The sequence below is a fragment of the Homarus americanus genome, unplaced genomic scaffold, assembly GCF_018991925.1.
Source record: "Homarus americanus isolate GMGI-L3 unplaced genomic scaffold, GMGI_Hamer_2.0 scaffold48226, whole genome shotgun sequence".
In the NCBI taxonomy this organism is placed as follows: Eukaryota; Metazoa; Arthropoda; class Malacostraca; order Decapoda; family Nephropidae; genus Homarus; species Homarus americanus.
The window spans coordinates 199,106-212,500 of NW_024730579.1; the positions used below are offsets into that span (position 1 = coordinate 199,106).

The 13,395-nt window shown below is 42.8% G+C and overlaps 1 protein-coding gene across 5 annotated transcripts in view; it reads right to left on the minus strand.

Annotated features, from left to right (window-relative positions):
- Positions 1–489: 489 nt before the first annotated feature.
- The window catches only part of LOC121867040 (RING finger protein nhl-1-like), a 49,627-nt gene continuing 36,721 nt past the window's right edge, over positions 490–13,395 (minus strand). For 3 of the 5 annotated variants that reach the window (XM_042366784.1, XM_042366787.1, XM_042366786.1), the window contains exons 2-12: positions 11,201–11,796; positions 10,586–10,901; positions 8,555–8,647; positions 7,725–7,832; positions 6,205–6,410; positions 5,297–5,413; positions 4,315–4,442; positions 3,642–3,805; positions 3,281–3,451; positions 2,246–2,418; positions 490–1,626 (exon numbers count right to left, since the gene is read on the minus strand). In XM_042366784.1, the coding sequence (XP_042222718.1) occupies positions 1,506–1,626; positions 2,246–2,418; positions 3,281–3,451; positions 3,642–3,805; positions 4,315–4,442; positions 5,297–5,413; positions 6,205–6,410; positions 7,725–7,832; positions 8,555–8,647; positions 10,586–10,901; positions 11,201–11,796 (2,193 nt within the window). In that variant the 3' untranslated portion in view covers positions 490–1,505. Of the gene's footprint in view, positions 1,627–2,245; positions 2,419–3,280; positions 3,452–3,641; positions 3,806–4,314; positions 4,443–5,296; positions 5,414–6,204; positions 6,411–7,076; positions 7,095–7,724; positions 7,833–8,554; positions 8,648–10,585; positions 10,902–11,200; positions 11,797–13,395 lie in introns of all 5 variants that reach the window. The other 2 variants (XM_042366785.1, XM_042366788.1) reach the window with 2 other exon arrangements.

Here is a 13,395-nt window from a genome sequence, read left to right on the forward strand (position 1 = left end):
GTAAATATGACGGGATATGTTTTGTTTTTTCAGCCCCTTAAATCAAAGACCTACTTACAGAATAAAAATTTGATTTTTATACAATGTGTTTGATACATAATTTAGTAAGAGGTGAGGTAGGAAGACCAAATAGACAGTATAGTATAGAGAAAACATGGAAAAAAGACCACTGAGAGACAGAAAGATGGACAGGCAGAGACAGTAAGAATCTTAACTAAAATTCGACCATATAAAGGGAGAGAATAACATAAAAGAGAGAGTTAGGTAAAGGACAGGGAGTAAGGTCAACAGATCGGAATAAGAAGGGAAGAATATTTATAGACTATACACACATCTTGAGGAAGTGAAAATGTCTTCCATGATTATGTTTATGTTTGTTTGAGAATATACGGTAGTGTGTGCGGGGAGGGGGGGGGGTAATCTTCCCACCATAGAAAGAACAGGAGGTACTTCAAAGACTCTTAATTAAAAATAAATAAAACTACAGTATTTATATTCAACTGTTTATTTACACCAATGCCAATGTCAACAATCCCTCGTGGTGATCATAATATCGGTTGCAACATAAATGGGTATCAGTTCTAATAGGCCATTCCTATCCATTCGGACTTGGATCCATTAGGACTGGGATCTATTAGTACTGGGACCTATTAGGGTTGGGACCTATTAGGACTGGAACCCATTGGACGGCACCATAGTATCACAGGATGAATCACAAGCACAATTATAAAAAATATGTAGCAGGTGCATTCTAGTAGGCGTCTTAGTTCTGTAAACAAACAAATAACAACAACAACAACAAAACTTCAAAACTATGAAAACTGGTATATTGAAAAAAATGTAATATACTTCCAGTTTCATCATTACCACACTTATATAAATATCACTTCATGGATATAGTGGAGTATGATATGATAATGGTTCCATGTTCAAATAATGCTTTTTTGTCCTTACACTACCATAGGAGCAGAGGCATGTTAGCCTCATCTAGGAGCACTGTGTATGAGTCTCAACTTTTTGGGTTCGCTGGATTCTTTCCAAACGAAAATAAACATCCAAGGGAAGAAACCACATGTTTTCTGAATCTCTCTATGGCTCACATGCTCCTTATAAGGGTGATATAAGCTGAGGGTTCCCATAATTTGTATTTAATTATTCTTGGCTAACCTTTTCAAGATTAATATTTCAATGGATCATCCATGTGTTTTTGTGTAAATATATAAAATTTTAGCCAGTCTTCACAGTATTCAAATATACAGTATAAAGTAACGCTTAAAATACCAACAAGAATATTGATAATATCAACAACTTTTACATTAAATATATATTTAATGAAGAAATAACTTTTATGATTTGGGAATGAATATAATAAACTAATACAAATTTAATCTTCAGGGAATCTATAACAATTCCCCACACGCACACGAGTAGGCTGAGAAGTGATTCCCGTCACAGTACCGAGCAACAGACAACAACATCCCATCCTGTAGACGTCCTGGACCCAACTAAAAGACGGCGACGAGGTTGTTCTTGAAGTCGGTAACCACAATGTCGAGCGTCCGGGAGAGGCCTACCCCAGACACCCAGCCGAACTCCCCACGACTGTTTCCTCGCGTCCCCAGATACCTGAAAGAGGAGGTGTTGGCTACAGTGTGAGTGCATAATAGAGGTAGACGATTGAAAGAGAAAGTGGCGAACAGCAAGGGACATATCTCAGTTACAGTACGGGAGGAGGGCTCAGGTGAGGGGCACAGTAAGGATGAGGGATAATATACTGGCTGGGAGATATAGTCGGTGCAGCACAGCACAGTATGTAGGCGAATGTGGTTTATGTACTGGCCACTGCGGAGGGAATATTCAAGCTACAAGTTGAGAGCAGGAGAACAGGGATGCAGTGTATTGGTACAAGGGAGTAGGACGCTTCAAGGGGGCATACTGGTAACAGTAAAGTTTTCATACCTGGTTCTTATAGGTTATGCATACGGTAACATACCATGACACACTATGCTACGATGCCCTATGCATAAAAAATACCTATATTCTTTTTTTTTATGATTAACTCTGCTGGTGTGACAGCAATATATTTACTTCTCTTGTTATACACCATTCTGTTTATTTCTGAATTTGAATATATTATTCAATAATTACCATGTATATTACTTAATCAGACTTATTATATTGGTGTATACGATAGTATTAAAAACTTAGATATGATAATTTATTCACCCACAAAGAGGAGACCTACCTGACGAAGTTGCCGTTAGGCCGGAACACCTGGACGCGACCATTGCCGGAGTCGCCGACGAGGATAAAGCCCTCATGATCAACAACGATACACTCAGGAGACTCAAACTGACCCTTATGGCGGCCCCGGGACCCGAACATCAACGTCCTTTCCCCGGTCATCCCGTCAAACACCTACAAGAGGACACTTGTTACTACATAATAAGTGATAAACTCTCAAAAACTGCAGGAGAGTCTAGCTGTTACCTCTGCAAAAAAATACGTAAGTTATTTCCTGATTATAAGTATACTCTTTTACACATGCAGGAGGACTTCTGTTACTCGTTAATTATAGATAACACGCTACATTCAATCACCTTGTGGCACCCCTACACCTACTACTCTTGAATTATAAACGCATTGGGGATTCTTAACACACACAGGTAGACACGCTCTTACCTGTGACCGTAGCTACAGACAGTGGTCCCCCCATTCAAACACTAGAATTTGTGAAAAGATTGGACAAAAGTATGAGGAAATAGTTAAAGTAGTCTAGTGGGTGTATTGATTTTATTTTTAACCGTTAACTTATCAAAGTTGGGAGAAGATATGGATTGAAAGGGTGATTTTGAAAAAAAAAAGGCATATGATAAACCTGCTATTGTGTTTGTTTATATTTGCACATTGTACTGTTTTGGAAACCTGTGTTTGTGTATATATAAAAAAAACGTTTGTAATTAATTTCTGTGAAGAAACAATGGAGTGTGTTTGGGAGTTGTACTTTTTAACACATTAATTTTTATACGTGTTTAAGTTCAAGGTTCGAAGTTGGCATGGCACTAATCTTAAGACCTGTAGATACACTATAAACGTCTTATTTATACGCGTACATACCCAGGTTCCATCCAAAATACAGTATCATATCAACTATGTACCCCTGTTTTGAACCCTTGTCATGATTGAACGTGATGACAATCGTACAATACATAGGAACTTTGGTGAACCGTAGATCCTTTACTTGATAATAGCTGATCCAACCTAGCCTCGATGAACCTACCTTGATCCTATGATTGCCAGCGTCAGCCACGTAGACCCTGGAGCCGTCTAGGCTGGCGGCGACGTCCGTGGGCTCATTAAACTCTGTCTTTGTATAGCGGCGACCATCCTGTAGTGTCTCCGATGACACCACACCAACCTCCCTCAAGAATACCCCGTCCCCGTCCAGTATCTGTGATAGAGGGATGGTGAGAGAGAGAGAATAAGAGAAATGAGAAAGAGCTAGTGATGACTGAGTACTGGCGAGACAAATTCCATGACTGGTGAGGAAAGACCAACACCGACGTGGCTACCAGTAAAGAGATAATATGGAACTGGTAGTGATAATCTTACAGGGAAATTGATAGCACGCACACACACACCTGTACACGGTGATTGCAGGTGTCGGCCACGTATATGTTGCCGTGGCGGTCCGTAGCGATGCCCTCAGGCGCGGAGAAATGGCCGAAGCCCTTCCCCTTACGACCCAGCTGGCGGATGAAGTTACCGTCTGTGTCGAAGACGTGGATACAGTGCTTCCATTTGTCTGTTGGCGTGTAAGGTGGGGTCAGAAGTGTGGTGGATGAAGAAGAATCAGTAGAGAGGTAAATATACGTGGGGAAATGAGATACAGGTCAACTCACCAAGGAAGTCTGAAGTTGTAGACCAAAAATATGTTATGCATGAAAGCATTGTAAAAATTTACGGTAATGTATCAAATTGTTATTATTACTTCGTGGTATAACAACAAATAAATAAAATGTGCCAAAGGAAGCTTCAACGCTGACTTGATAATGTGTGGTTGATAAACAGAGGGTAGCGTGTTCATTTATATTAAAATATATTTGATATAAATAATGGTTTTAATAATATGCTTCTCTTATACTTATATTATTAAAATTTATATATTGTGCACTTGATACAGAGGCAGACAGATTCATGTTAACTCTTAAGTTTATCGTAAAACAATGGTATAAACTAAGACGAAGCAAACCAAAACAATAAGAAGACCGAAGAGAAGACAAGAGGACAATTGTGTGGGGGGGGGGGGCGTACCTGTAATAAAGACTTCCCTGGAGATGTGGCTGAAGGCGAGGCCGATGGGGCAAAGGAACTGACCGTCTGAGTGACCCCTGGATCCGAACGACGACAACTGCCGTCCACTACTGTCGAACACGAACACCCTGCAGAGTACACCAGGTCATCTGCTACATTCAAAATAAAGTTATAAATTTTATCTGAAACAGCTACTCTGGTGTTTGGTGGTCTCAAGTGCTTGGTTCTAAATACCTCGTGACTGGTTTGACTCTCCAATAATAAAACAATAACGTCTTCAAAATCATGCAGAGCTGTGAGGAAAACATTCTTAGAGAAGTGGATCAGTGTTGAGGTTTAACTGGTAGTTTTTTTGTGAATATGACGCTGACCAAAAACTATAGCTTCCAACGGACAGCTACGCCAAATTAAGAGTAATTCAAACAGTTTGTTATTTTGGCTGAAAGTCTGATTGAACTGTAACCAATAATTAAGGTAACCAAAGATGTATTAGCGTCTGTCTATGGGAGTTTGTATGCACTTCTCCAGACACCAACAAAATTGACGTATCGAAAAAATTCAGCTCATTATTGATTGACATTCCTGGCAACCATCACAATTCACATTAGTTGAGTGATGGAAAGGGTAAGATAACAAACAAAAATATTCCCACTACACTACTCACACACACTGAAGCCTGATAGTGTTGTAAGATCAACAAACAATTCCCAAAAGAGACAGACAGAGAGAACTATAGATAAACTAAGAAAGGAAAATAGAGGTAAAGAAACTGGAGAGATTAATATAAAAAATCAAGGGAATAATAACAAAAGAGAGAAACAGAGGGGGGGGGGATAAGGATAGAATAAATGAAAAAGAGAAAGAAGAATAATATAAAAATGCAGATAGTACGGTATAGAAGGAGAAGAGCCAGAGAAGGACGCCGCATGATGCTTCTCAGGACAGACAGGTGGTGGCGGCGATAGTAACTATTTGTGTTTACCTGCAGGTGTCGCTGCCGGTGACGTAGATCTCGGAGGTCCAAGGGTTGACCGCCACACCTGCAGGCCGCTCTCCTAGGTGCTGCCCCCACTTGAGGCGAGCCAGGGAGCCCTTACTCCTGAGGGAAGGACACCCGACCCATACACAAGTTAGTCTCTGGTTTTAATTTGTCAGACACCAGTTACTTTGCAATGATATTATTGTTTATACATTTAGAGGTAATGCCTGTAGTAAAACTATCTGTAGATGAGTTACTTGTTTTTTTTTTTACTGGGATTAGCCCACCCGGGCACAGGTCACTGACCCACATCGGGGCCTGGGGGGCGAAATTTTAATAATAATAATAATAATAATTCATAGTAAATATATTTTATAATAAATAATACAAATTTGAAAATAAAATAATAATGCTAATAATAATAATAACAACAGCACTGTAATAATAATAATAATAATAATAATAATAATAATAATAATAATAATAATAATAATAATAAAGAACCACAAAGAAATACAAAATGAAAAACAAGATCAAGAGTTAGAAACAATATATGTATGTTGTGTTGTCAATAGTAAGAGAAACAATTGAGACCCTGCAATTGTGTGTAAATGTGGCAGAAAGTCAGATCAGCAACCTGGGATTTGGTCAAAATTTTCGTGATGCCATATGGCAGCAGGGTCTACCATTAGACAATACATTATGCTTCCAATATCTTCCCAGGCGGTAGTACCTCCCTGTTTGGTAGCTGCCTACCTGGAGAGGAACTACATGTAGAGGAGCTACCTAGAAATAAACTACCTGTAGAGGAGATAGCTGTAAGGAGGTACCTGGATACGATTTACCTGTAGTTTTCTTGAGAGGAACTACCTATAGTATAGATACCTGTAGAGGAACAACCAATAACCTACCTGTAAAGGAGGCTGTGGTCCTGGGGCTGGAGGTGTCTCTCGTCTTCGTCTTCGTCCTTGGCCTCGAGTTGGTCGTCCAAGGCGGTAGAGGACGGGGTACTGAGGGTAAGAGTAACCTGGTCGAGAGTCACCCGGGGTCCCTTGGCCGTTGACGTCGCCTTCAGGAGTCGTAGTAAGGTAGCGTGGAGACGACCAGCCTCCTCCAACTGTTGGCACACAGATGAGGAGGGACATTATTGAAGAGAATATGGGAAGACATTCCTGGTTATACATGGGGTGAGAAACATGACTGGAGAAAGGTTATGGGATGAGAGACATCACTAAGGAGCAGTGGGGTGAGAAACATTCTTAGGGAGAGATTTGAGGTGAGATATTTAGGATGTGAGAAATTGCTGGGGAGAGATTATGGGGTTAGAGAGATAACTAGAGAGACTTGGGGTGAAAAACATTCATAGGAGACAGTACGAAGAGAAACGATTTACAGGTGAGAGCTAACAGAGAGATTGAGAGATCATTTGGAAGAGATTATGTCTTAGAGACAGCATATACACTTATACAGGGTATGAATAACATCACTCGAGAGAATTATTGCCTGAGAGACAAATAATATCTCATTCAAGGAGAGACATTACTTCAATTTATTTCTCTTGGTTGAGAGATATAAAGTTCAAAATTAATATACATGTTTACCTGTTTTCTCCTGCCTAGAGAAGTTGGAGACATGAAAATTATGCGTTCTCCTGCATCATGAGTTTGGAGACAGGGGATTCCGTGTTCACCTGGCTAGACTTGGAGCCCAGGGAGAACTCAGTATTCCCCTGGAGATCTGTGGTCTCCTTGGTGGTGATGGAGGACAGGTAATAATGACTCACCTTGGGTTCAGTGGTCTCCTGGGTGGTGATGGAGGACAGGTAATAATGACTCACCTTGGGTTCAGTGGTCTCCTGGGTGGTGATGGAGGACAGGTAATAATGACTCACCTTGGTTCTGTGGTCTCCTGGGTGGTGATGGAGGACTCAGGGTTCTGTGGTCTCCTGGGTGATGGAGGACAGCTCACCTTGTTCATGGAGTGGTAAGTAATGACTCACCTTGGGTTCAGTGGTCTCCTGGGTGGTGATGGAGGACAGGTAATAATGACTCACCTTGGGTTCAGTGGTCTCCTGGGTGGTGATGGAGGACAGGTAATAATGACTCACCTTGGGTTCAGTGGTCTCCTGGGTGGTGATGGAGGACAGGTAATAATGACTCACCTTGGGTTCTGTGGTCTCCTGGGTGGTGATGGAGGACAGGTAATAATGACTCACCTTGGGTTCTGTGGTCTCCTGGGTGGTGATGGAGGACAGGTAATAATGACTCACCTTGGGTTCTGTGGTCTCCTGGGTGGTGATGGAGGACAGGTAATAATGATTCACCTTGAGTTCTGTGGTCTCCTGGGTGGTGATGGAGGACAGGTAATAATGACTCACCTTGAGTTCTGTGGTCTCCTGGGTGGTGATGGAGGACAGGTAACAATGACTCACCTTGGGTTCTGTGGTCTCCTGGGTGGTGATGGAGGAGGCCAATACTTTTTCTATGTCCTGGGTGAGCGTGTGGGATCTCTGTTGACTCTCCTGTCTCAGTTCATGTACCTGTTGAGTTACACGAGTTTTAACAGGTCTCAAAAGTTTCGCCAATGGAGTAACTCTCAAAATCTCATATGTGGAACAGGTCTCAAAAGTTTCGCCAATGGAACAACTCTAAAAAGATCATATGTGGAACAGGTCTCCAAAGTTTCACTAATATAGCAACTCTAAAAAGCTCATTAGTGAAACAGGTCTCAAAAGTTTCGCCAATGGAGTAACTCTCAAAATCTCATATGTGGAACAGGTCTCAAAAGTTTCGCCAATGGAACAACTCTAAAAAGATCATATGTGGAACAGGTCTCCAAAGTTTCACTAATATAGCAACTCTAAAAAGCTCATTAGTGAAACAGGTCTCAAAAGTTTCGCCAATGGAGCAACTCTCTAAGACTCACAGTTACAACTTGTCTCATCAGCTCAGAGCTCACTAAATATCACGAATGGAAAAGGTTCTCTAAAAGTTTACTAAGATAACAACCAAAAGCTGTGTATGTGTGTGTATGTGCGTCACCTTACATCAACAGACCAGTGCACTAATTGGCGATCTTGTTATAAATCAATTACGGGAGACAATTATGAGGTCAACAAGTGTGTGTGTGTGTGTGTGCGTGCGTAAATTAACAGGTGTATGTGTAGGATATAGCAAACAGGTGTGTGCGTGTGGGGGAAGGAATTAACAGGTGTGTAATAGGAAAGAACCTCACCTGTTCTGTAATAGGAAAGAACCTCACCTGTTCTGTAATTTTCTTTCCTTTTTCCTGTAGGTGAGCGACTTGTTCCTCCACCGCCTCCACAATCGTTTCCTCCAACTTGCTGAACCGCGTCTGTGTGTGTGTCAGGAGGGGAGGTCAGTGGCTGTGGTAGTGGTGAGAGGTGCTGGGAGGTCGAGTCAATGGTTCTAGTGGTGTTATAGGTCAAGTCAGTGGTTCTAGTGATGCTATAGGTTGAGTCAATGGTTCTAGTGGTGATAAGAGGTTGAGTCAATGGTTCTAGTGGTGATAAGAGGTCGAGTCAGTGGTTCTAGTGATGCTATAGGTCGAGTCAATGGTTCTAGTGATAAGAGGTTGATTCAGTGGATCTAGTGGTGCTATAGGTCGAGTCAGTGGTTCTAGTGATATAGGTCGATTCAGTGATTCTAGTGGTGCTAAGAGGTCGAGTCAATGGTTCTAGTGATGCTATAGGTCGAGTCAGTGGTTCTAGTGATATAGGTCGATTCAGTGATTCTAGTGGTGCTAAGAGGTCGAGTCAATGGTTCTAGTGATGCTATATGATGAGGTCGATAGTGATAAGAGGTCGAGTGATATGGTTCTAGTGATTCGATGTGGAGTGGTGCTAGAGGTCGAGTCAGTGGTTCTAGTGATAGGTCGAGTCAGTGGTTCTAGTCAGTGGATTCTAGTGATTCGCCTAAGAGGTCGAGTCAGTGGTTCTAGTGGCTATAGGTCGAGGTGTGATATCAGTGGATCTAGTGGTGCTATAGGTCGAGTCAGTGGTGTGATCTTCATGGTGGTGCTAAGAGGTCGAGTCAATGGTTCTAGTGGTGCTATAGGTCGAGTCAGTGGTTCTAGTGATGCTATAGGTCGAGTCAATGGTTCTAGTGATAAGAGGTTGATTCAGTGGATCTAGTGGTGCTATAGGTCGAGTCAGTGGTTCTAGTGATATAGGTCGATTCAGTGATTCTAGTGGTGCTAAGAGGTCGAGTCAATGGTTCTAGTGGTGCTATAGGTCGAGTCAGTGGTTCTAGTGAGGATTCTGAGTGGTGCTAAGGGTCGAGTCAATGGTTCTAGTGGTGATAAGAGGTCGAGTCAGTGGTTCTAGTGATGCTATAGGTCGAGTCAATGGTTCTAGTGATAAGAGGTTGATTCAGTGGATCTAGTGGTGCTATAGGTCGAGTCAGTGGTTCTAGTGATATAGGTCGATTCAGTGATTCTAGTGGTGCTAAGAGGTCGAGTCAATGGTTCTAGTGGTGCTAAGAGGTCGAGTCAGTGGTTCTAGGGATATAGGTCGAGTCAGTGATTCTAGTGGTGCTAAGAGGTCGAGTCAGTGGTTCTAGTAGTGTCTATAAGTCGATTCAGTGGATCTAGTGGTGTTATAGGTCAAGTCAGTGGCTCTAGTGATGCTATAGGTTGAGTCAGTGGTTCTAGTGATATAGGTCGAGTCAGTGATTCTAGTGGTGCTAAGAGGTCGAGTCAGTGATTCTAATAGTGTATATAAGTCGATTCAATGGTTCTAGTGGTGCTTAGAGGTCGAGTCAGTGGTTCTAATGCTGCTAAGAGGTCGAGTCAGTGGTTCTAGTGGCGCTAAGAGGTTGAGTCAGTGGTTCTAGTGATGCTAGGATATTAGGTTAGTGGTTCTGGTGGTGTAAGGATATAAGGTTAGTGGTTCTGGTGGTGCTAGGTCAGGGTAATGGTTCTGGTGGTGCACGGATATTAGGTTAGTGGTTCTGGCTCTCAGGTTTTAGAACACGTGTTATACAACTTTCAGGAGCTAAGTGGAAAAAAAATCCTGTGGCTGAAGGAAGAGGAGGGATAGTTAGTAAGAGGAGGAGGAATGAGAGATAAGAGGAGACGGTAGGAGGGGCAGGAGGAGGAAGAAGAGTAGTTAGGAATAAAGAAAAGTTAAGAGAAAGGAAGGGTGAGGAAGAAGGGGTAGGAGAAGGGAAGGATGAAGGAGAGGAAGAGTAGAGGGTAAGAATAAGGGAAGATGGGAAGAGATGGTAGAAGGACAAAAAAAAGAGATAGGAGAGGATAAAGTGGGTGTCTTACCTCGTCCTCTTCAGCCCTGCAGGAGAGTGTGTCTCGGGCGCTGGCCAGACGGTCCCTCAGCTCCGTCACGTCAGCCTTAACTTGTTCTAGGTGTCCTGCGCTACACGCCACGCACCACGCCTGCTTACAGTGCCCACACGCCTTTACGTCCAGCGAGGTCTCGCAGGAGGCACAGACGAGCGTCCCGGAGCTTTTCTTTTGTCGCTCCCTCAGTAGCTTGGCGCCCTTAGCCAGCATGGTGTTGGTAGGCAGGCCCATCACTCCCTCGCTGGGTACCTGAGCCGCCCCGCGACAAGATGGGCACGTGAACATCGTCCTGGAAGACCACACAGGAGTAAGCATAATGAGGAGTGACCATATAAGGGACGTCTCCTAGGAGCAAGTGTACTAAGTAGGAATAAATTTCCTAGGAGGATGTACAGTATAAGAGGATGAGGGAGGGTTAAGTTTCCTCGTAAGAAGCATAATACAAGTTAAGCATTGTAGGGATGAGCATCAAAGTACAGGTATGTGTTCCTGGGAGTGTGTGTGTACCAAGGTATACGGATACATACCCGTACAGTATATAGGCTTCTGTTATTCTTGTCAATTGACGCTCACTTATGGTATTTTTACCTGCAGGAGTTGACGTAGTTCTGGAGACAGAGGAGACAGAAGGTATGACCGCAGGGGAGGGAGCGTGGGCGATGCAGCAAGTCCAGACAGATTGCACATGTCAGTTCGTCCTCGTCCAACCGTATCGTCGTCCCTGGCGACGCGGACGGCGACGAGGTCTCCGATGATGTGTTATACCCTTCAGAAGGCCTGTTGGAGCGGCGTGGCGAAGAGGAGGAACGCTTGTGAATAGTTCCCGAGGGTGTCAGACAAGCTGTAGACACACCCGCGGATGTCCTCGAGGTGGGAGAAGCGCCACGAATCCTTCTCCCTTCGCCAGAACCATTAGGAAGAAGAGAGAGGCTTATCCGATGTGTTGAGTTACTCCTGCTGGTGTTAGTGGTAGCGGCGGCCGAGCTTTTACTCCTGGAGATGGTGGTAGGGAGGGGTGGGAGCTCTGAGTCGACGGTGGTGTAACTGGTGATGACCACGTCTTGATTACGGTTCCTCTGCAGGCTGCTGGCTGACGACGCAGACCGTTTAGGGAGGTGTGGGCGCGACCCTCCCCCATTTCGTCGTTGACCCTCCTTGGACCTCCTCGTCCCCGGCATCTTCACCTGCCAACAAAACAGTATTACATTACAACTGGAAAAGTAAGAGACTAAAGCTGCATTACACACGCGCACACACACACACACACACACACACACACACACACACACGCACTTTTTTCATGCAAGTCTCTCTTGCTATGGCGCAGGGTGGCCTAATGTTTAGAGCAGCATTCAACAACTAATGGCTTACTGTGCCCCTTAAATAGGATGCTCGTTCAACCTTAGTTCCATCATCGTCATGTGTATTCGATAATGTACTCATAAGGGCTAGAGTGAGTGAGAGTACTGCTTATACATATTTTACGAGGACATTGGATGTTTCAGAGAAACACAATCACCACTGATAAAAAAACAAAAACAATTAAACATTCAAAGATATGGTCATTTATGGTAGAACACAACCTAATCCAACCAAACCTAACCTAACGGAAGACTAGCATCGTACATAAAGGAGTTAACACGCCATGTAACAATGTAACAGAATTAAATGACATTTGTTCAATTAAGTAATTTTACAGTCGTTAATTGTTTCGTGTTATGATCTAAAACACTTGACAGCATTTTAGTATATATTCCCTCCTCAGGTTTATAACCAAATGTACAGCCTTTTACATTGTAAATTTATATACTGTACATGATGAAACCCACCGAGGTTACTTTTTTCTTCAGTAGTAGATGAGCATTCCTGTTTGTCTAGTTTGTGGCTCACAGTTCTACAATATCGTCGTAGGTTATTTGTAGAACTTCGTTTTTTTTTTTTTTTTAATTTGATACGTATGCCAATATTTGTTTTGTATATATCATGGGAGAATATTCACTATTATTCTCTGTGTGAATTTTTTTTGTAGGTACTATAACTGTAAACTATAGTAATTTTCTGTAGACGTATACGACAAGGTAAAGAGTGAGTGTAATATCCACCTCATTTTGGCCACCATACTGTATATCGGAGCTTAAATAAAAAAAAGTTAGGTGCGTTTTCGCGTAGTTTCCAGTTAAGAAGAAAATCTAATACAGTATTCAAACATTTTCAGAAGGGATCTACTGCTGGAGGATCTTCGCGTGTGGCCCAAATATCACTGTACACAAATGGCATGAAGTCACACCCCAAAAAGTTGATGTTTTGTGGTGAGTACGATTTTAAAAACTATCTTTCTACATCAGTAAAGTACATGGGTGTGGGACAGGTAAACAAAGTTTCAGAAAGAAAATATTACAAATCTGTGCTACAGCCACGACCACAACCAGGGTTCCTTGACTCCAGTATGTTGCTGCCAGCCTCGTAACTCGGGCCTCTTGTCCGGGATTCTACAGTATTTAAGGGTTCGTATTGAACGTATTGTTGAACATTTTTACTCATTCATGTCTTCGTTTCTTGCCTTTTTTTACGATAATGAACTGGTGATGCACTTCACTCACGATGTCGGTGGTGGTTAGTGGTTAAAGGGGTGTTTATGCTCTCAGAGTTTCGTCAGGAAAAATCTGGTATTTGTCGAAGAACTCTGGGATTTGACCAAAGCCTCGTGCAGTTTATTCTCCGGGTTGGCAACACGTCTGCTGTTGCACATTGGCTCTGGCCAAACTGTTTGTCTGTATCCCTTG